Raw genomic sequence first — 23255 nt, 5'->3', positions numbered from 1 at the left:
TTTTTGAAACACAACAACTCGAATTTGATTCTACAAAATCTGAATGATTTGTTTTAGTGAGGAATCAAATAATAATATCCAAAGGCTTATCTGTATAAACATCTATTTAATGAAACGTGAGAGAGAGACGTTGAATTTGCCATTGCAAACTAGGTCAAAATAATAAAATTTAATAACATTATCATGTGAAACTTTCATTGATTAGCTTTAAGTTCCCATTGCATCTCGAAGCATTGACCTCTCACTATATATACAAGTGTCCCTAGTCTCTGTTCTGCACACCTCTTTCACAACAAAACCTTAAAAGATGATAAGTCACTACAGAAACACCATTTCTGCTGTTTATCTCTTGGTTTGTATCTTCATTACATCTTCTTCTGCAAGTTCCATCCTACGACAATTCACAGATGACTTCAACACAAATCTGCAGCGTATGCAATCTTCTTTGCTCTTTGATTTTGATCCATTATTCAAGAAAATCCATTTATGTCATTTTGATTCTCTATTGAAACATTTTAAAGTAACATTCTCTATTTTCTGTCTCCAAACAGAGGAGAATGGAGCAGGACCAAATCCAAACGTGGGTGAAGCAGATCACTTACATCAACATCAAGAGATCTCATCACGTGATCACAAAGTCTCAGTTTCAAGTACGGTGAATGGTCTAAGAGATCGTCCTCCATCTTCATACTCTCTCAAGATGGAGTCTTTCAACAAACTCCTTAACTCACCTTACACAGAGAGATACCAATCTCGTCCTTTTACAGTTGGTGGATACAACTGGTAATTCAATATTTTAATTTGCTTGAATCACATCTTATATACAGGACTGGTATGTGCATAACCAAATAAAACATTCATTTTAATCCCTAAATTTTAAAGAATTAATAAACCTAATCTCCAAATTATATTAAAAATTATTGAAATCTATACTAAAATGTTTATAACCTATAAAATCTTGGAACTGTCCCTACTTATATACTGATGGATCTCAAAATGCAATATGCATACAGGACACTTATGGTGTACCCCAATGGTAACAAGAAGGATAGTGGTTCAGGGTACCTTTCACTTTACGTAGCCATAGACAATTCAACTCTCGTCGCTGGACAGCAAGAGGTTTACGCAGATCTCAGATTTTACGTATTCAACAACAACGAGAGGAAGTACTTTACTATCCAAGGTAAATAATGTAAATCCTTTTACCAACAAAAATTATTTTCTTTACATTGGAACCGGATTAGACACGGTCAATTTGGTCTACTGATTCAACTGCGGTCCGGTCGGGTATAAAAACAATGATGCTATGTTACTTCAGATACCAATGTGTGGCGTTTTAATGTCTTCAAAACGATGTGGGGATTCTCTCAAGTCCTCCCTGTTGCTACATTCAAAGACCCTAAAAACGGATACCTCTACGATGGAGACCACTGCGAGTTTGGTGTTGATGTGACCATTCCCACTACGTATCAAGTATCAGAACTTTTCTCTATTGCTGACAACTTCTATAACCCCAAGTTCACCTGGACCATTAGGGGATTCTCCACGCTGTTCAAAGATACTTACTACTCAGATCTGTTCTCCATTGGAGGGAGAACTTGGTGAGTGTTCATCATTTCAAAAAGAAAAGCTCTGTTTTAGATTCTTGAGTAGCGGTACGTGTAGTAGTTAACAAGTATTAAATGTGATGATCAGGACTATACAAGTGAATCCAAGTGGTCGTGGCACGGGAGCAGGAAAAGCCTTGTCCATGTATCTTAACCTTGATGTGAATGAGAAACTCAGACCCTACGAGAAGATTTATGTTCGAGGCAAGCTTCGAGTTCTTAACCAACGTGGACTCAATAACATCGAAAGGCAACGTAAGCAAATGATATATGTATATCGATGTGTAGACATACCATGACATGGCGATAACTAATTGTTTCTTTTTATTTTTGGGCCAGTGGATATCTGGTACCAGGGTCCAGGTTATGGAGAATACAGCTGGGGTTACCATGAGTTTATCTCTTTCTCCGATCTCAGAGATTCAGCTAAGGGTTTTGTTGTGAACGACGTGTTGATGGTTCAGGCCGAACTCGAGGACATTTCTTCAACCAAGTACTTACCTAACTAGATTGTCTCTAGCCGAGGAACATGTGCCTCCATGTTTTTGCTTTCTCATGAACCATCTAATAATAAAAAGAGTGTTTGTTTTGTTTTGTTGTTGTTCTCATAGAAATATCAAAACATCAGTTATTATTATTCTTAATTATCTCAAAATATTCAACATTTAAGCACAATCCAGTCTTCTTTACCTTTAACTGGAAAATGAAATAAAGTTTTAATTCTTTTTCTTTTTCTTTTTTTTTATTAGAAAGGATACAGAGTTATTCATGATCATATCAACTCTGTTTAGTATATTGTCTCATCAAGCATACAGAGAAGTCACCTTTTTAAGAATTATAAAACAAAACAAACCATGAGTCCACCTTCCTAACAAACTGGGTTAACTCTAAGCAGATTTTAACCTCCTCTAACCGAGCTGACTTCAAACCTTGATTCCTTTTGACCGAGATCACCACTTAACCAACTCATCAATGAGCTTAAATCAGCACCTTGGCCTGGTTAGGTATACGTCACTTTCTAATCGAAGAGAGATGTAACCAGCTCCAGTTGGATCACATAATCAAAACTACTGGTCACACTTGGCGTGGTATACGTCACTTTCTAATCAAAGAGAGATGTTACAATTCTAAATTAAAAACCATCTAAGAACTCAAATAATTTAAAGGGTTTCTTATCAAATAATGTACTCAAATACATATCAAGTCAACAGGAAATCACTTATTCTTGATTAAGCCAAAGGGGCTTTAGATTTTGCAACCAACCTAATGGTTTATAATCCGCAACAAAATAAAAAGTACGTTAAGAATGAATTGATAAAGATAATCCCCCCCAAACCATGGTTTCCTCTTTATTTATTTTGACAGAGATTGAGGCTGATCTAGAGTACTGCAATACAATCGATCTCGATCTTGGCTTTTAGTGGCAAAGCCGCCACTTGATATGTGGATCTTGCTGGAGGATCATTTCGGAAGTCTGCACCAGAATGAAAAATAGTTCAGAAACCACTACACAACCAGTAACTACGCATGTAACACTAAAGTATCTTTTTAAAACAACTCACATTTGCCGTATATGTCGTTCACTTTCTTGAAGTCAGCCAAGTCAGCAAGCCTATGACAGAAAAAAACAAAAGATATCAATAGTTGTAACTGTAAGTATTTAGATTCAAAACTCAAATGGATAAATGATCTTTGTTTAAACAAAAACGTACATGATGGTTGTCTTTACCACGGCGCAGTAACTAGCACCACCAGCTTTCAATATCTCCCCCATGTTCTTGAGTACCTTCAATATTCCAAAAACAAATGCAATTTGAAGACTAATATTACGAAACCAAGCAGTTCAAAAGTAAAACCTCATAAGTTCCAGAAACTAATCCCAACTTGAGTTAGGCACATTAGTTATATTATTCATTTATTATATTTTCACCCTTCATTTGTCAGACAACATTACTAAACACAACAGATCAGCTGCAAGTGGGAAAGTACTGTATACAAAATCAATCTTTAAAGAGACCAATGTGACAGTTTAAAAGCTACTTTACCTGGTAAGTCTGATCTTCAACGTCGTCCGATATAAACTCTCCAGTCTACGCTCAGAGAAGAAAAAAATGATTTTCTTTATGCAGGTTATACAATAAAGTGATAAACTAAAGCCGAGCGAGTAACAAACCTCAGGTATAAGTCCAAGAACACCTGAAACAAAAACGAAACCGTTGGCTTTGATGGCCTGAGAGTACGGTCCTACAGCAGGTGGTGCTTTATCTGTAGACACAACTTCCTTCTTACCTGAACATTTTTTAGATTCAAAACTATCAAACACAGACCCAAGACTAATAATAACCGGATGAATTAACAATAAACGAGATTAAAAAGTCAACGCTTTTGATCCGGGCATTCAAAAAAATCAAACTTCAAGAACGTACGAATGATGGGTAAGTGGTTATCATCAGAAGCAGAAGCTGAGATAGAGAGTGAAGCGAAACGAGGAGAGGTAGAAGACATTCTGAAAAGGGAAACACCAGCGAGTGTTGCACCTGCGGCGACCAATGGGGTACGAGTAGAAGAGCGAAGTGCGACGGAGAGGTCAAGAGTTGGAGCGTTTATTGATCTGAAGAGCGACCAAATTATTTAACTTTCTCTGCGTCAAGAGGTACAAAAAGGACTCACGCCAAATAGTACAAGAGAGAGAGATTTAGAGAGAGAAAAAGGTAGGTGAAGACGAAGAAGAATAGTATTATCTTACAATAAGACTTTATGCCGATCGGAATTAACGCAGATGATTCTCGTGTCGTGTCTTTTACTCCTATGTCTTCTTCCTCGCTGTCCGAAACGTTTTTTTTTTTATATTTCTGAGTTTACCAGCATTAGTTAGGTTATATATAAAACAGTCTCTTGACCCACTGGGCCATGAGTTTATCCATGCCATGTCCATTTTATTCTCATCGATATGTGAATTCCTTAGAGCATCAACATGGCAGATCATTAGCTGGGTTTGTTAAAAAAAGTAAAGCTGGGGGCCCCACAAAACAGCTAAAACCGATCACAAAAGTCGCCAAAGAAGGATCCACTTGTTTCTTGTACTGTTTTCGGACCCCACTGATATGTGGCAGTCTACGATTGACTCTTTTTTTATTTTTTATTTTAAATCAGAGAAAAAAAAAGAACTTTAAGAAACACAAAAAAGGTTTGCCGATAATCATGGCTAATGTCATCTCCAACCCAACTGTAAAACACTATTTTCGTGTGATTTTTACACCAAATCTTCTCCAATAGAACTGCAAAAATCACACTATTTCAGTGCAACACTAAAATTTGACCCCAAATTTAGTGTGATACTATTCACCACACTAAAATACTATTCATCCCACTAAAACACTATTTACTTATTTTATTACTAAAACATACAATTAAATAAATGGCAAATCTCCAAAATAACACATTTTTAAGTTTATGTCACAAAAATAGCTCTCAAAAACTAAAATGACCCAAATAACATTTTATCTTTTGAAAAATTTAATTTTTTTTTATTTTTCAAAATTTGAAATCTTATCCCAAAACCCTACTCCCCAATTCTGAACCCTAAACTCTAAACTCTAAACCCTGAACCCTAAACCCTAAACACTAAACTCTAAACCCTAAATCCTAAACCCTAAACCCTAAACCCCACCCCTTAACTCTAAACCCTAAACTCTAAACTCTAAACCCTAAATCCTAAACCCTAAACCCTAAACCCCACCCCTTAACTCTAAACCCTAATGTCTAAATTAATTTACCATTGGAGTATAAGTGTATATTTATCTCTTTTGATAAAACATTAAGTGCTATTTTGGTCATTTTTATTCTTAGAGGCTATATTTGTGACAAAAAAAATTTTAGTGCTATTCTAGTCATTTTCTCTTAAATAAATGATAAATAAAAAATTTAATACATATAATATTATAAAATAGTTTTAATGCGAAGTTTAGTGTTATGGTTGGAGAAGACCTTGACTTTAGTGTTGAAATTATACTAAAATAGTGTGATTTTGACACTAAAATAGTGTTAGTGGTTGAAGATGCCCTAAGGGACAAATACATGTTTGATTCCTCATCGATATGGAATATGTACAAGTGTGTTATGAAAGTCGCTTGCCTAAGAAACCACTCATCTTTGCAAAATCATATGAAGTATGTGGTATGTGGCTACATATCTCTAATTTTCTTCTTGCTTGTCTTTCTTTCCACTCCTTCACACCCAAGAAATGTATATTAATCAGCGGTGAAACCACAAACTTTTTGTAGTGGGGTCAAATTTGTTTTATGGGGTCATATTATCATTTTTAATGGGATTAATAAAAATTTTCTTAAGTAAAAATAAATATTTAAATTTTTTTAAGTAAAAATAAATATTTTTTTTAAAAAATAGTGGGGTCAGCTGACCCCACTCCTTAAACATGTGATATATGGTGTTTTTGACACCATTGTGTATATGCTTTTTAACTTGTTTTCAATGTTTTATCGAGTTAGTTCAGTCCTTTTACAATCATTTCAGGTCTGGAGTAGACTGAAGAGCTGAAGGAAGAAGCGTGAAGAAAGGAGCAAGAATTGGAGTCTTTCCCCGCGGAACAATCAAGCGGAGCAGTCTGACGGTTGATCCCACCAGGAACAGCCAGACGGTTGTTCCAGACATTTATGGAAGTTTCCATATCTTTCAAATATTTTCCTTAATCACCTATTCTCTCCTCTGAAGTCGATGGCGCCTCCATATAAAAAGTCATCCTTATCTTATTTTGTTTCTACGCTAGTTTTTGCAAGAGACCTAGACCTATTCTTGGATAATTTGCTATTGTAAGGGAGACGTCTCCTCTTCTTGACAGAGAATATCATCATGAACCTTATTGATTTATCTTTGGATTTATATGCAGTATTATTCAGTTATCATGTCTGTCTCATCTTGTTTAATGGCTGAGTAGTCGGCTAGCTTGTCTAGGGTTCCAGGGTGTTAATCGCAAGGCTAAACATAAATAAGCAACACTATTGTGTCTTCACTCATCCCGGCTCTTAATGCTAGCTCTAACCTGATCACTTACTGCTAGATCTTAGGTTTAATCTGTTCATTAACCGTGTAGTAGGTTGCTTGATATTGAATGAATGAGCCGCGCATCCCTAGTCAGCGAAATTAGATACTTGGGTGCTCGGTGAACTTATCAGAATTGATCTCTATTGCTTGTAATCGATCCTTGATCCAAACGACAGTTTAGGCATCAAGGTCGAATTGCAAAGGGAACAACACCACGACAGTGGGCTGTTCTACTTGAGTAATCCGTGTTCTAGATTATGCTTCAAAGCGCTTGAATAAATGTTTGGTTAAGCTTTGACACCCGATGAGAAACCCTAGATCGGCTTATCTTTAATATTGAATTTAATCATCTAAAATTATTTACTTTACTTGCACGTCACCACTTAATTTAAACCCCCACTTTTAGTTTTAGCTAAGTAGAAAACTTATAAGAATAAAGTGTAGACTGAGCCTCTGGATTGAATCTCAAATACTACATTTACCACTGTTAACTTGCCAGTAGGAAAGGTTCAGTTTTAGTGTATCAAGTTTTGGCGCCGTTGCCGGGGAACAGGAGGACAGCTGGTCGCTCCGAGAACGGGGAGTCAGACTGATCTCGCCCCATCATCTTATCTCATTGTGTTATCCATCTGAAAAAAATATTTTCCTGCTTTTCATTTGCTTTTATTTGGTTTGTTTTAGCCTTCCTCGAAATTATTTTCACAACCAGTGATGGTGTGAAGTAAGTCTGGGGGAGGCGATTGTGTGAAACTAATCTCCCTTTTGTTTCTTTTGGCTTTTATGTTTGAGTCAGTCCTTCTGTATTGAGTCAGTCCAAACTCTTTTGGGAATTATGACCCTATTCTGTGATGATCTTTTAACCACCTCGTGCTTTAACCTCCTTATTCAGTGACTTTAGTAGTGACGAAAGACCCACACTTGGACCTGGAACAATCCTTACTTATCTCACTTGACTCTCCAGCAGTTTTCAGCCGATCAGGTTACACTGGGTAGACTTAACTCCACCTAACTTGAACCTAATATTGACTGCAAGTTTCCTCTTGTTATGGGCATTGGATCAGGGAAACGAGACCTACACTCATGACTTCTTATTATTTTTACCCATCTTGCTGATTCTGAGTGGCTAGGTCATCTTTAGCTAGTTCCTACCTTGCACCTAAGCCTTTATTTCACCTTCATGCATTATGTTTTCAGTTTCATATGTGCAGATATGTGCAAAAAGGTTGGGGAGCAAAGGATCGACACAGCCTCTTACTCGTTATCGTTGCAAAGCTTCGAACAGAACAAGGAGAACAGTCCGTTTAAACAGTCGGAACAACTTCTCTAGAACAATCAGTAGAGAACAAGGGAGAACTAGCAGAGTCGCCATTGGCACCGATCATTTCATGCATCATCTCCTTCTCCGTCACACCATCATCTTGATCTCATCTTTTGTTTCAAAAAACTATATATTCTTTTATATGAGATCACTGATGGAGAAGGAGGACTAAAACGAGCAGACGTCAACAGCTGGTTGGACGTCGACCCTCTTGAGCAAATTCAGTTGGAGCTAGACGAGGAAGGAGTTTATGCTTGGCTAATTTCTCTCTGATGAGATCGATCGCAACTACTTCTACTTGTTTGACATGCCGTCTCTTTTCAGACCGAGATTTTGAATGAGAGCTCTCATTTAGATACCGTGATAACTACGGCAAAAAGACCAAGAAAAGAGAACTGCTGGGTGATAAGGACAAAGAGAGTTGGTACCAATGATAGGGAGCATGGGAACAATCGGAGCGATAGCTCCAAAGTCAGCAAAACGAGTAAGGGGTTGTGGACATCAATGGATCCGTCCTCTCTTGCTATTTTACGTGATATCCTCCATCCACTACAAACATTGGTAGCCCCTAAACACTCTTGAACTCCACTATAAATTAGCATGTTCGAACCTAGCCAGTCCACCCTGAATGATGCATGTGATAAGAGGATCACACCACTTTTAAATGAATGTAGGGAGTTTTGTCTCGATAGTGTGCTTTTTCAGGTTTGAGATGTAGAGTATGGAGCCGATTAGGCCTGGGCATTTTAACCTGGATCCGAAGACCCGAACCGGAACCGACCCAAAAATACTTGACCCGGAACCGGACCGAAAATTTACAAGTACCTTTTGGGTCTAAATTTTTTTTACCCGAAAGAACCAGAACCGAAAGGAACCGACCAGAATAGACCCGGACCCGGAAAGAACAGACCCGAATAGACCAGACCCGATAAGAACCGATTTGTACCCAACTTAAAAACATGTATATCTAAAACTATGATGTTTTGTGTTCTATTATATATATATATATATATATATATATTATTTTATGATTTAGTTGAAATATCTTTTGTTAACAACATTTGTTATTATTTTTTAACATTTTTTAAGTAATATAAAGCTTTAAAATGAAAAATTTAGAGTTTAAAAATGTTTTATTTTAATTATTAATAGTTTCATTTAAGTTATTTTGTAAAATTTTAGATATATATGACAAATATCAACTAAATGTGATGGAATTGGTATGTCATGTCTTTTTCAATACCCAAACCCGACCCGGACCCGATATGGACCCGAATAATTACGGGTATTTTATGGGTATTTTAATTATAGACCCGAACCGACCCAGACCCGAGAAGAACCGACCCGAACCCAAACCGAACCCGAACCAAAAATTTCTATGTACCTATTGGGTCTAAATATTTAGGAGGAACCGGTCCGAACCCGACCCGAAGACCCGAATGCGTAGGCCTAGAGCCGATCTTTGAACAGCGATCAGTGGAGGTTATGGTAAGAGTGTGTGGTCCTAGTTTCATGCTTGTATGTTTCAGAGATTCATGGTTAAGGTATCGTTATTGAGAAATAGGAGAGTTCCCACACTTTCAAACATTTTCCCTGTTCTTGATACTTGCCTTGTTCGAGGGCTAACAAGGATCTATGTCTGGGGAAATTGATATATGGTGTTTTTGAGACCATTGTGTATATGCTTTTTAACTTGTTTTCAATGTTTTATCGAGTTAGTCCAGTCCTTTTAGAGTCATTTCAGGTCTGGAGTAGACTGAAGAGCTGAAGGAAGAAGCGTGAAGAAAGGAGCAAGAATTGGAGTCTTTCCTCGCGGAACAATCAAGTGGAGCAGTCTGACGGTTGATCCCACCAGGAACAGCCAGACGATTGTTCCCGACATTTATGGAAGTTTCCATACCTTTCAAAGATTTGCCCTAATCACCTATTCTCTCCTCTGAAGTCGATGGCGCCTCCATATAAAAAGCCATCCTTATCTTATTTTGTTTCCACGCTAGTTTTTGCAAGAAACCTAGAGCTATTCTTGGATAATTTGCTATTGTAAGGGAGACGGCTCCTCTTCTTGACAAAGAAGATCATCATGAACCCTATTGATTTATCTTTGGATTTATATGCAGTATTATTTAGCTATCATGTCTGTCTCATCTTGTTTAATGGCTGAGTAGTCGGCTAGCTTGTCTAGGGTGTTAATCGCAAGGCTAAACATAAATAAGCAACACTATTGTGTCTTCACTCATCCTGGCTCTTAATGCTAGCTCTAACCTGATCACTTACTGCTAGATCTTAGGTTTAATCTGCTCATTAACCGTGTAGTAGGTTACTTGATATTGAATGAATGAGCCGGCATCCCTAGTCAGCGAAAGTAGATACTTGGGTGCTCGGTGAACTTATCGGACTTGATCTCTATTGCTTGTAATCGATCCTTGATCCAAACGACAGTTTAGGCATCAAGGTCGAATTGGAATGGGAACAGCACCACGACAGTGGGCTGTTCTACTTGAGTAATCCGTGTTCTAAATTATGCTTCAAAGCGCCTGAATAAATGTTTGGTTAAGCTTTGACACCCAATGAGAAACCATAGATCGGCTTATCTTTAATATTTAATTTTAATCATCTAAAATTATTTACTTTACTTGCACATCACCACTTAATTCAAACCTAGTCTTCTGGATTGAATCTCAAATACTACAATTACCAATGTTAGCTTGACAGTAGGAAATGTTCAGTTTTAGTGTATCAACGTGCTTCCGCTCTTCGTATGAATTTAGGTTAGAGCAACTTCAACAATGAGTTTTAATAGAGTTCTTAAAATTAAAAGAAAATGAAAAAGAATAAAAACATGAAAGAGAGTGCAGAAAAGTTTTTAGGACCTCATAGGAACTCAATATGAGAGATGTTACTGAGCTGTTTTTTCAATTGATTTAAAAAATTAAATCTTAATTATGTAATTATAATACTGATATTTTTTTTCTTTTAGAACTCCACACTGGTTCTTACTGATAAAGATGCTCTTACAAATGTGATGATGAAATTATGATTATGTCGTGTGATTCAGAGATGATTTTGATGAAAATTCATCACCTGTAAGCAAATCGAACAACTAAAAAATGTTTGATGACTTGATCAACTATATCATTCAAATCATGAACTTTCAAATTTTGTTGAAAAAAAATACATAAACCAAAAAAAAATATTCAACTTTTGTTAACGAGTAATCATAATTTTTTTGTTGGCCGTACCATTCTAGTCATGACGTAAATCAATTGACTAACAATAATAAGCCTAAAATGGCTTTTAAATTTGTTGTTTTTCTTGGCACAAATATAAATAAACACTTTTCTCATAAAAATAATTTTAAATTTTGAAATATATTTTTTTAAAACTATAACACTAATAAAAATTAGAAATTAGAAAATATTCAAACCAAAATATAATTTAAAGAAAAAAACAAAATTTCCAAAGCAAAATTTTTATTTATGTTCTAAAATAATTATTTAACATGCCATTAATTAAGTAATTAGTTGTGAAATTATATTGAAGATCTTTCTAATTATTTATGATCAATTTACATAACTACTTATATAATCCATTTGGATATATTTATAGTTTTACTATTTTATTTTTGTGAAATGTTAATGATTCCCAAAAGAAAAGAGTTATTGGTGATGGATTATTCATGATTCTTTCTATTTCTACGAAAAATCGTCAAAAAAAAATTATTTAATTTTGATAAATGTATTACATGATTCCTTCTATTTTAATGAAGAAGAAGTTTCACCGAAAGCTGTTTAAAAAAAGAAGAATTTCACCAAAAAAAACTGTAAGGACCAAAGTGTTACTACATCAACAGAATCATGAAGAATCCATGCAGGCATCTACTATTAATTTTCTTTGTATGAGAATCAATAAATAGATTATGATTTTACAAGCAAATTTTAAAATTTTGACAATAAAATTATGAAACATAATCCAATTAGTATTATATGAATATTTACAAAAGTGATTCATGGTTATTGTAAATAATTAGTAAACTAATGATACTTAAATAAAAAAATATAATATAAATCAAAATTATATAAATTTTATTTTGAATAATAATGATGATAGTATTTTTATTTATTCAATATTCTTATTTAAAAAATGTTATAGTTGTTAATTAATTTATTGTAAAAGTTAAAATCTATTTTTTTAGAAAAAGCGTTGATTTAAAAAATAAATAAATTTTAAGCCATTTTAGGTCTATTATTAGTCAACTGTACGACTACAATGACATGGTAAACAAAAAGTTATAATTAATATGATTAGTCAACAGAAATAAAAGTGTTTGTTTAGTTTATATAAAAATTGGTGTTTTATTTCAACCAAATTTGAAAATTTATGATTAAATGATATCTTTTTTGCCGGCTAAAAGATTTTATTAATTATTGTCAACACAAATGTTATTGTGAGTCAGTAGAGCCATTATGTTGACGATGAACATGCACAAATGATGTTGAGAGAAATCAAGACTTCCATGCAGTGATTGAGTTGACCAAATGTTGGCAACGGGAACTGTAGGCTTCCTCTTTGATGTATTAAAGGATACTGAGGTTATCTCCTTCGAATATGACTTTCCTATAACCTAAAAATGAGCATGCTTGCTTTGACCAAATCAGAGCAGACAATTCTTACTCCATAATTGTTGATCGTCCTTCAAATTTCCCCATTCCAGCTTCTAAAAGAGTATCATGTTTATTACGAATTAACCAACCTATTCCAGAGTCTTGAGAGCCTTCACGATGAGCAGCTTCGTAGTTACGATTAAAAACTGTCATAAAATATTAATATATATTAAAAATCATTATAAAAAATTCTACAATTTTTATTAGCAAAATAATAAATTCTACAATCAAAACTAGTTATATATATATATACACATATATAATGTAGTATTTACATATGTATTATAGTATCATAAATGTCACTATATCATAAAGAAATAAACTCTGAAAAATTAAATACAAAGTAAATATATAGTTTACTATTTTAATATAAATAATTTTCTTTTTATTAGCATTTGTAATTTCAGTTGTAGAAAATAATTAATTTTAAAGTTGTTTCAGAAAAAAATGAAATTTAGAAACGTAAAAGAATGAAAATAATTAATAATAGTTAAATAAACGAAGCAGTTATGTTAATGGAAACAAAAGAAAGTAATTGATAATAAATCAAATTTTGTGAAGTGCAATTAATTGTTCCGATGAATATATGGAAACGTGACAAGCTAAAAATTTAAAAAGTTAGAACTGTAAAGCAAAATAAAAATAAAACTAGACCCTGATCCGCGTGCCAGCGCGGATATGAATTTACGGTTTATGGTTATTTATTTAACTAAATGATGTATTTGTTATATTTGATGTATTATATTCACCAAGTAAATAATTTTTTTGGCATCTTAACCCATCTATTTATGATGAATATTCGATATCATATACAAAATTGAACAAATAGACGTAATTAGAGAATTGTAGACAATATATAAAAACAATGGTTATTAATGTAAAATATGAAGAAATATTATATCATGACTTAGTATGACATAAAAGATTATAAATTAGTTATACATGTTTAAAGAAAATAAAATGATTTTTAAACTTCTATGAAATATTTAACATATAAAAAAGGGTGATGAATTAGTCATCAAATTGTAAATAATTTCATACTTTTGTTAATAATAAATTATTTATAGTCTTTATTTTTCGTCAAGATAATTATTAAATGTCCATAACATTAATATGTTAAAAGGCCATGAAAGCTCATGTTGTAACCGTTTTTTTTCGGGAAGTGTAACAAAAAAAATTACCTTTAATTCTTCGTTTTGTTTAAGTTTTCTGTTGGTAAAAGATTAAAAAAATCTCTCTATCTTTTTCAATGTTCAATTTGAAGCTTATTATGCGAAAATCATACGCAAATATAGGCAATTGGTTGGAATCTCTATATCTTTATATTCTTATAAATTTTAAATTTATTGTTTCCTCTTCTGCAAGCAAATCAATTACCGAAGTAATAGATCAATTGGTTAGAATCAAATATATTCTTATAATTAGTGTAATTATGGTTACAGTTTCTATTTTTAATAGGTACATTAAATATACGACTTTGAAGATATTCTGTTTTGATTAATAGAAGATATTGGATTTTGAGTTTGTATTTATTGATTTGTTTTTTTTATAAAGCTTAGAAAATCAGTGGGATGATTGGTTGATACATCCTATAAAGAAAACGAAAACTATAGGTGGTTTTACTATTATACATCGATCGATGCATGATGTAAGTTGACTATATAAAACTTGAGCATGATCATTTCAAACTAAAGTATAGGTAGGTTATATGCATTTGTTATATTGTAGTTAATATATTTTAAATATTACATAAGTCAAGTGATTCACGTTTTTGTAAAAATAAAATTCAAGTTCATTATTGGGCCGTACTCGTCCGTAATAAGCTACGTTAAATATGATGTATTTTTAGGTTTATTTAATGACATTAAGTTTAAATTTCATTAAGGAAAACTCATTAATTTAACTGGAAAAGATAAGCAATAAAATAGGTACATTCATTTAATGACATTAAATTTAAATTTGATTAAGGAAAGCTCATTAATTTAACTGGAAATGACAAGCATTAAAATAAGTAGTTTAATTTAATTCTCACTAGCATAGAAGTGTAAATAAGTTAGAAAATTTAGGGGTATTTTTTAATGAATACTTCTCTTTTAATAATATAGATAATTGATGGGGGCACCTTTTACCAATTAACCTACTGGCGTGAGCTGTTACTTTCATAACTAAATAATTTATATAATGTAGTACGTGCCCCCGTAGTCTACACCGTGGATCCGCCCCTGATTAGACCTTGCTATATAGCTACGTACACACTATAGAACTCTATTTTGAAAACTAATAGTTACCAAATCAGCAGTTCAAAAGTAAAACCTCATAAGTTCCAGAGACTAAACTCAGCTTGAGTTAGGCACATTAGTTATATTATCCACATATTAACCTTTCACTGGTCAAACAACATCTATGGCAAATCTAAGAACCCATCTACTTTGGATAAAAATCACTAAACACAACAAAGTTGAAAGTGCATGGGAAAGTACTGTGTAAGCAAAAGTAGTCTTTAAAGAGACCATGGTGACAATTTAAAAGCTACTTCACCTGGTAAGTCTGATCTTCAACGTCGTCCGAAATAAACTCTCCAGTCTACACACACGGAAAAAAAATGAAAAATTAAGAAGCCGGAGAGTAATGGTGAATTTACTTTACTCTATGCATGTTACATAATAAACTAAAAAGACGTGAAACAAACCTCAGGCACAAGTCCAAGAACACCTGAAACGAAAACGAAACCGTTGGCTTTGATGGCCTGAGAGTATGGTCCTACAGCAGGTGGTGCTTTATCTGTAGACACAACTTCCTTCTTACCTGAACATTTTTAGATTCAACACTATCATACACTGACCCAAGACTAATAATAACTTGATGCATTGAAGATAAACGATATAAAAGAAAAGCCAACGCCGGGGAGTTGGGTTCAGCAATCTTTAGAATCGGGTTATTTTGTTCGAGTCAGTTTGTAATCTAATCCTAATTCCTTTGGGTTTTATTTATAAAATTTCTTTAGAAAAGAGTCAACGCATTCTATCAAAACTTTAAGGACGTACAAATGATAGGTAAGTGGTTATCATCAGAAGCAGATGCTGAGACAGAGAGTGAAGCGAAACGAAGAGGGCTCGACGACATTCTGAAAAGGGAAACACCAGTGGACGTTGCACCAGCGGCGACCAATGGGGTACGAGTGGAAGAACGAAGTGAGGCGGAGAGGTCGAGTCTTGGAGCGTTTATGGATATCATGACGGACCAAGTCATTTCACTTTCTCTCTCAGGCAGCGTCAAGAGGTACAAAAAGGACTCGGAGCAAAATAGTAGTATATAGAGACAGATTTAGAGAGAAATGTAGGTGAAGACTGAAGACGAAGAAGAATAGTTCGTACTCATTATTATTAGAAGACTCGATGGGATATTGGATTTAACGCACATGATTCTCGTGTCGTGTCTTTTACTCCTCCTTTGTCAACTTCCCAACTCTTTGTTCGAAATGTTTTAATATTATTAGGACATAATTAACCATAGCACCCAAAATGGGAGGCTTAATTTTTATTTATTTTTTTTGTTTTTGTTTTTGTCTGATTAAAAAAAAATTAAAAATGAACCAATCGCGGACTTCTACGTGTCAGTGGTGTCCGCGAACAGTGGAAACAACCTACTCTCGTTGCGCTTAATTAACCGTGCTTACTTTTTCCATTTTTTTTTTAAATGGTTAAATACCCCGGTTAATGGTGGCCTTATTAGGCTCGACGGGATCTCGGATTTAACGCACATGATTCTCGTATCATGTCTTTTACTCCTCCTTTTGTCTTCTTCCCAACTCTTTGTTCGAAACATTTTAATACCATGACATAAGACTTGATGGGATGAGGATCTCGGATTTAGCGCACATGATTCTCGTGTCGTATCTTTTACTCCTCCTTTGTCTTCTCCCAACTCTTTGTTCGAAACGTTTTGACATTTCTGATTCTAAGACCGATGCGATCGGATTTTTCATTTTACAGTTAAAAATTAATTATAGTCATTAGACCCACTGGGCCCATAAAGCCCATGAGTTTATCCATAACATGTCCATTTTATTCTCTACGTGAATTTCTTAGGACAAATACGTGTTTGATTCCTCATCGATATGGAATATGTACAAGTGTGTTTTGAAAGATGGTCTCTACCATATATGTACAAGTGTGTCACGAAAGTCACTTGCAGCAACTACTCATCTAATCAAAATCATATGAAGTGTGTGGGTACATCTCTCTATCTTTCTTCTTGTTTGTCTTTCTTCCCAGTCCTTCACACCAAACCAAAGAAATGTATATGAATTAAGGTTACAAATGTGATGATGAAATTATGATTATGTCGTATTCGGAGATGATTTTGGTGAAAATTCATTACCTGTAAGCAAATCGAACAACTATCAAATGTTTGATGATTTGAACAACTATTAAGCGTCGGGATTGTCCTAAATAGAGTTCATCGAAAATAAATAGAGTTCATCAATACTCTTTTGTTTTTTGGTTACAATCACACGCTTTTGATATCTCCATATAACTTGTGTCAAGTCCCATTGTCTCTAATTTATTTATTTTTGTTGAACTTTTTTATTTTAGTTTTATCACAATGACGTGTATATTGTTGGCATTGAATTGAGATGGTGACATAATGTCCCATGGCCATGATCGAGTTTCACAACCGAAAATTGTTAATTGAGACGAGGTGAAAAATTAAAAGAAAACAAAAGAAAAGTGGAGTGACTGAAAATTGATAGTATGTTTTTAGCACAGCCGGTCTAACCAATCCCATGATGCATTCCTTACTCTCCTCATTAAATATCACTTTCCAACTAAAATCATATGACTGATTAGCTTTATTGGTTAATTAAATATAGGGTGACAACAAGGTTGATCACCATGTTGCATCAGTCCAAAGAGTTGGTCTGTTGTGATGTGTGTGACCTTGGAGAAATCCAATGTCTGTGGTCTGTGACCTTCCTTGGCTCCTACAATGAGAGCTACCACAAAACTATAGCTACATCAGAAAAAAATAGTGGTAACTAGTGATATTATAAAATAGTTATCCATAGAAAGTGGATGAAATCAAGCCATGTGACATATTAAACAATACATTACATAACCGAAAGTGTCTTTTGTAAAAGAATTTAGAAATTCAATCCACAAATGATATAACTTATTGAATTTAGTTAAGGGTAGGCATGAATGCATAGGGAATGTGGCATTATCACACACATTTTGGACCCTGCCAGCTTATGTACACTACGAATTAATAAGTTTTACTCAAATATACAATATTTTAGGACAATTGACTAGAACCATACATATATTTTTTTTTATTACTGACATTTTTTAAATACCAAGTGTGCCCTTTTTTTTACGTTATGAGAAAAAATGTATTTACAAAAATGCCATTACTTTTTAATGCCACGTAATCAAAAACTCGGCGCCACGTAGGAATTCGGGTATGTGTTTTCATTAAGTCGGCCGTAAAGAGCTATATATGTCGTTACGGTTGAGTTATTGCTACGTTACGGATGAATTAAACAACGCGGCTGACTTAAGAGAAAACGGCTGACTTAAGAACATAAATCAGCCGTTAGTTACTGCTGATTTACAGAAATCTGGCTGATTTATGGGATAACGGCTGACTTACGTACACAAGTTACGGCTAACTTATACATCGGCGATTTGATTTCTGTAAAATTTGGCTGAGTTGTAGTTAAGACACGGCTGAGTTATGCTTCCAGGGCTGAGTTAATGAACATCGACGGGCTGAGTTATTGAATTTACGGCCGACTTATGAGATGTTGTTACGGCTGAGTTATATTTAATCAGCCGTCATTGGATGGACTAATAGTAAACTCAGCTTATTTACGACTGACTTATTAGCGAAAGATTAATTACTAGAATATCATTTGTTTGACGGCTGATTTATTTGACGATATGGCTGACTTAAGATTTTTCATCCTAATTACAACTGATTTATTAGCGAAAGATTAATTACTGAAATAGTATTCACGTTTCGGATGACTTGCATTTTACATGAGGGCTGATTTATTTAGGCTGAGTTATATATTCGTTTGGCGGCTGACTAAGCGATTTTCCATGTCATCCGCCATGTCATCAATTCGGATTTGCCATATCATCAATAATGTTACAACAATAAATCAGGGTCTATGTTATTCTTCATTCTTCATCTTCTTTATCTATCTTCTTCAACTTATTCTTTATCTTTCTCTGAGATCTTATGGTTTTGGTAATTATTGTTTCCGCAACTGGGTCTGAAAACATGAATTTTTTAAAATTGAAAATCTAAGACAGATCTACTACAGTCGTCGTCGTTTTCGATGATGATCGGTTAAAGAAGAAGCTTCCTCTCCTCCAGTTTCATCTATGGCGGTCCTATATCCTGCTGCTCCCTCTCTCATCGGATTCGTCGTCTTGCAGAAGAAAAAAGACTCAAAGAGAGAGATGAAGAAGCTAAGTCCCGTAAATTGTAAGAAAAGAAGAGAGTTGAACAAAAAAAATAAGAAAATGAGAGAAGACGAAGAAGATGATGAATTTGAAAGCTGAGTTTATATGTTTGATGACTCAGATGGTGCGTCATCTGAATATGAGAACTTTATTTCATACACTAAGTTTCCAACACATACGTTATGGCTGAATTATCCTTACGTTACGACTGAGTTATGCATACGTTACGGCTGAGTTTATAATTTTTATAACCATATAGTTTTAGGGTTTGAAGTTCAAATTTAAGAAAAGATTTAAGTTTTAATATTGTTTTCAAATGATTAACTTTATAATTTTTATAACTTTATAATTCTATAGTTTAGGGTTTGAGGTTCAAATTTAAGAAAATATTAAAGTTTTAATATTGTGTTCAGAATTGAAGGAATGAGTTTGTTCCCGCCCAAAATATTTTGTTCCCGCCCAAAATACGAAACGTCGCAAAACAAATTACACTTGACGACTGAGTTATAGGACGGCTGGCTTATACCATTCAGATACGTTACAGCTGAGTTATGCATACTTTACAACTGAGTTATGCATACGTTACGGCTAAGTTATAATCAAATTACGGCTGATTTATGCATACGTTACGACTGAGTTTATAATTTTTATAACTTTATAGTTCTATAGTTTTGGGTTTGAGGTTCAAATTTAAGTATAGATTAAAGTTTTAATATTGTGTTCAAAAGATAAACTTTATAATTTTTATAACTGTATGGTTCTATAGTTTAGGGTTTTGAGGTTTAAATTTAAGAAAATATTAAAGTTTTAATATTGTGTTCAGAGTTGAAGGAATGATTTTTTCCCGCCCAAAATACGAAACGTCGCGAAACATATTACACTTAAGGCTGAGTTATAGGAACGTTACGGCTGGCTTATATCATTCATATACGTTACGGCTGAATTATGCACACTTACAGCTGAGTTATGCATACCTTACGGCTGAGTTTAATTATAAACCAACCCTAATCTATAACCTAGAAACAAAAAAGCTTGCAGCCGTGTCGAAAAAATCTAAACCTAACTAAACCACCGCGTGTTTCTTCCATATCACGAGAGCCGGGAGGTCATTATTGTCTTCTTCCTTCGCCACCGCAGTCTCGTTACCACGAGAGCTCTGATGTCTTCAAGCCACACAACGGTTTTGTTATCTCCTCCACCATCAAGCTCATCTGCCTTATCCACCTTCTTCTAGTAACAAGAACAAATTCAAAACACGGAGAAAGAGCGAGAGAGATTAAAAGAGAGAGAGAGAGGTGACCAGTGTGGTAACAAGCGGTGGTAGTGGCGACTACGGTGAAGATGGAGACCGGCAAAAATGGATCTGAGAAACATAAACAAGGACGACGTTGGCAAGTATAGATGGCGACAAGCTCAATATCCGTGACGACGGCGAAGACCAGTCTTCTTCAACACTTTTTCTTTTTCTCCGAAAATCTTCTTTTCTTTTTTGACGTTTTTTCTTCTCTCACTTCTAAGATTTACAAACCAAATATACTAAGGCATAAGAAATGAATGATAATGTATGAATCTCTCTTGTTTACAAGACAGAAAGTGAGAGAGATGAAGAAGATCTGGAACTATAAAGAACTCTCGAAGGAAAGAGAAGAGGAGAAGGTGACGTCAAACAGAAGAGAGAAAGTGAAGAAAAAAATGCATTTTAAACCATTAGATCAAAACTAATCAATGGTCAAAAATTGCAATCCTTGTACTAAAAAATCTAACCAATGAGAAAGAAGTTAGAAGATAACTACTAGATGGATTTGTAGCCCTTAGATTAAAACAATCAATGGTTAATGTCTTAATTTTGATGGTTAAAATTATATTTTATATTAAAGTGTATTTTTGATAAAACTTTAAATTTTAAAACTTGGATTTTATGATTATATATTGATTTTTTGATGTATGGTTTAAATATGAAGTTTAAAGGTTAGGGTATATAACTGAGTGAGTTTAGGGTTTGGTATATAGTGTTTTGGGTTTCGATTTAAGATTTAAGATTATATTTTAAAATAACAAAAATATTAGAGTTTTAACATTTGTAGTTAGAATTTATGGTAGATGATTAATTAATTTTTTAAAAAAGTTTGAAGTTTAATGTTTTATGGTATAAGTCAAAGTATGTGGTTCAAGGTTTAGGGTTAAAGGTTCGAAATAGATATGGTTTGAGATAATTTTTTGAAAATATTTAACTTTATAATTTTATATTTAATATTTGTAGTTTAAATTTTTATACATTATAAAATATTATAATTTTATATTGAAAATATTGAACTCTTAGACTAAAATCAATCAATGGTCATGAAAAAACAATATAATTTGTAATTTTAGTTCTTTTCAATTTGTTTTGAAAATTGCTTAAACTTAAAAAATGTAGTTACGGGTTTAAATCAAAATTTAAAATGGAACTTTAAATTAAAAATTATTTTTTAAATGATTAAAATTTGAGTTTAACTAAAAACCATAAACGTAAACTTTAAATCTAAACCTTAACTTTAAATAATAATAAAAATATTGGTTTTAATGTTCAAAGATAAACTTTAAATTTTTATAACTTTATAATTCTATAGTTTATGATTTGAGGTTTATATTTAAGAAAAGATTAAAGTTAGAGTCTTGTAAGTCAGAATTGTATAAGTGATTGTAAGATAACATATATCTCAAGATCAATTTAAAGTCTCAACTTGAAGTTTAAGAAACTATACACATTCAGTTGATTTATATTCACTTGATATTGATAAGATGATCTTCAATATAACTTCTTAATGTACTTGAATTCAGTTTTCCGATTTTAGGGTATGTTTGAGGTATTACTGATTTAAATAAACGATACGGCTGAGTTATCTAAACATTTTTTTGATTTTAGGGTATGTTTGAGGTATAGCTGAGTTATGTAAACGACACGGCTGAGATATATAAACGACACGGCTGAGTAGTGTAAACATAGCATATATCAAACACACAATACATGGGTGAGTTATGTTTTTTATATAGAAAACCAAAAATACAGGTTTTCTACACCATTCCGTTATTCGTCCATGTATCCAAGCTTCAATGAACTCCTCTGTGTCGTCTCTGCTGAATATGTCACTTCTTTTCATCTCCTTCATTTTCCTTTTGTTCAATTTTCTCTCACTCAGATCTGAAAAAAATTAGAATATCCAAATATGGGTATGAAATCACAAACAAACCTAATTAAATACATCCCACAATTGTCGATCTGGGTGTTTTTTGGAATGTATTTGTCTTTTCTCCTCGGAATGCATACTTCTTATAGCTAGGTTTTCAGAGATTGGCGGAAAGTAACTCAGCCACAATTGCATATATAAACGAAACTGCATATATAAACCAGCCGTAAAAGAAAAGTAACTCAGCCACAACATAAATTAAAACTCAGCCAAAAATTCAAAAAACGCAGCAGAGAAGATGATTTCGGGCGATTACAACGAAAAATATTTCGTAAAAACGATTGGAGACGACGATTTCGGGGAAGACGATATCGGAGAAGACAAGACGGAGAGTTAGTTCGAGAAAGACGGAATAAACACAATGTCGATGACGATTTCGGGGAAGAGGCGGTTAGGGTTCCTTTAGTTCTTCGACGAAGTTGTGCTGTGTTGTTGTGTTTTTTTTCAACGTTATGTAATTAAATAGATGATTGATTGTTCTCTATTACTGATGTGGATACTTAATTAGTGATGTGGATTAAAAATAATTTCAATTAAAAAAAAACTAACCAAAGACTCTTATTGTCATTTACTAGGGGTATCCAAACACTCTAGTAATTTTTAAAAGATGTATAACACTGTAGTAATAAACCAACTTTTCTTATACATTCTAGTAATTTTCTCTTAAATTTATCGTATTGTCCTGTCGAGTGGCTAGGATGGTGAATCGTCCCATTACAAGCTCATTTATCAATGAACCCATCTAGAATTGAAAAATAAAAACCATCCATTAATAGATAGTTATACGATTTATAATTTGATATCTTATATTATAAAGTAGAGCTTGACTCTCTTCTTGAGATGCCACCTCATCAAATAGTGCGAGGAGAAGCTAACACCTGTCCAATTTTTCAATACTAGGAGTTAAT

General features: G+C 33.7%; 3 protein-coding genes across 5 annotated transcripts; 1 reads left to right on the top strand and 2 right to left on the bottom strand.

Moving 5' to 3' along the window:
* The first annotated feature begins 145 nt into the window (after positions 1-145).
* LOC111203205 (probable inactive serine/threonine-protein kinase fnkC) lies at positions 146-2246 on the top strand. Its single transcript, XM_022696725.2, has 6 exons — positions 146-431; positions 552-783; positions 1014-1183; positions 1319-1601; positions 1696-1862; positions 1947-2246. Exons 1-6 carry the CDS (start codon positions 308-310, stop codon positions 2114-2116), a joined length of 1146 nt encoding a protein of 381 aa, XP_022552446.1. The 5' UTR covers positions 146-307; the 3' UTR covers positions 2117-2246.
* A 517-nt stretch (positions 2247-2763) lies between these two features.
* Positions 2764-4489, bottom strand: LOC111203206 (reactive Intermediate Deaminase A, chloroplastic-like). Of its 3 annotated transcripts, none has more exons than XM_048744487.1 (7): positions 4354-4489; positions 4034-4218; positions 3781-3896; positions 3653-3697; positions 3320-3393; positions 3170-3219; positions 2764-3081 (listed from the first exon to the last, which is right to left on the bottom strand). In XM_048744487.1, the coding sequence occupies exons 2-7, from the start codon at positions 4110-4112 to the stop codon at positions 2987-2989; spliced, it is 459 nt and encodes a 152-aa protein (XP_048600444.1). In that variant the 5' UTR covers positions 4113-4218; positions 4354-4489; the 3' UTR covers positions 2764-2986. The 3 variants fall into 3 exon arrangements, with proteins under 3 accessions (XP_048600444.1, XP_048600443.1, XP_022552447.2); XM_048744486.1 differs by having other exon boundaries at positions 4034-4248; positions 4354-4470; XM_022696726.2 differs by having other exon boundaries at positions 4034-4442.
* A 10100-nt stretch (positions 4490-14589) lies between these two features.
* LOC111202653 (reactive Intermediate Deaminase A, chloroplastic-like) lies at positions 14590-16654 on the bottom strand. The gene is made up of 3 exons (XM_048744488.1): positions 15692-16654; positions 15337-15452; positions 14590-15230 (listed from the first exon to the last, which is right to left on the bottom strand). Exons 1-3 carry the CDS (start codon positions 15894-15896, stop codon positions 15177-15179), a joined length of 375 nt encoding a protein of 124 aa, XP_048600445.1. The 5' UTR covers positions 15897-16654; the 3' UTR covers positions 14590-15176.
* Between the last annotated feature and the right edge of the window lie 6601 nt (positions 16655-23255).

This window comes from Brassica napus, chromosome C1 (assembly GCF_020379485.1).
Source record: "Brassica napus cultivar Da-Ae chromosome C1, Da-Ae, whole genome shotgun sequence".
Classification (NCBI taxonomy): domain Eukaryota; kingdom Viridiplantae; phylum Streptophyta; class Magnoliopsida; order Brassicales; family Brassicaceae; genus Brassica; species Brassica napus.
This window is presented reverse-complemented; position numbering and strand designations above follow the sequence as displayed.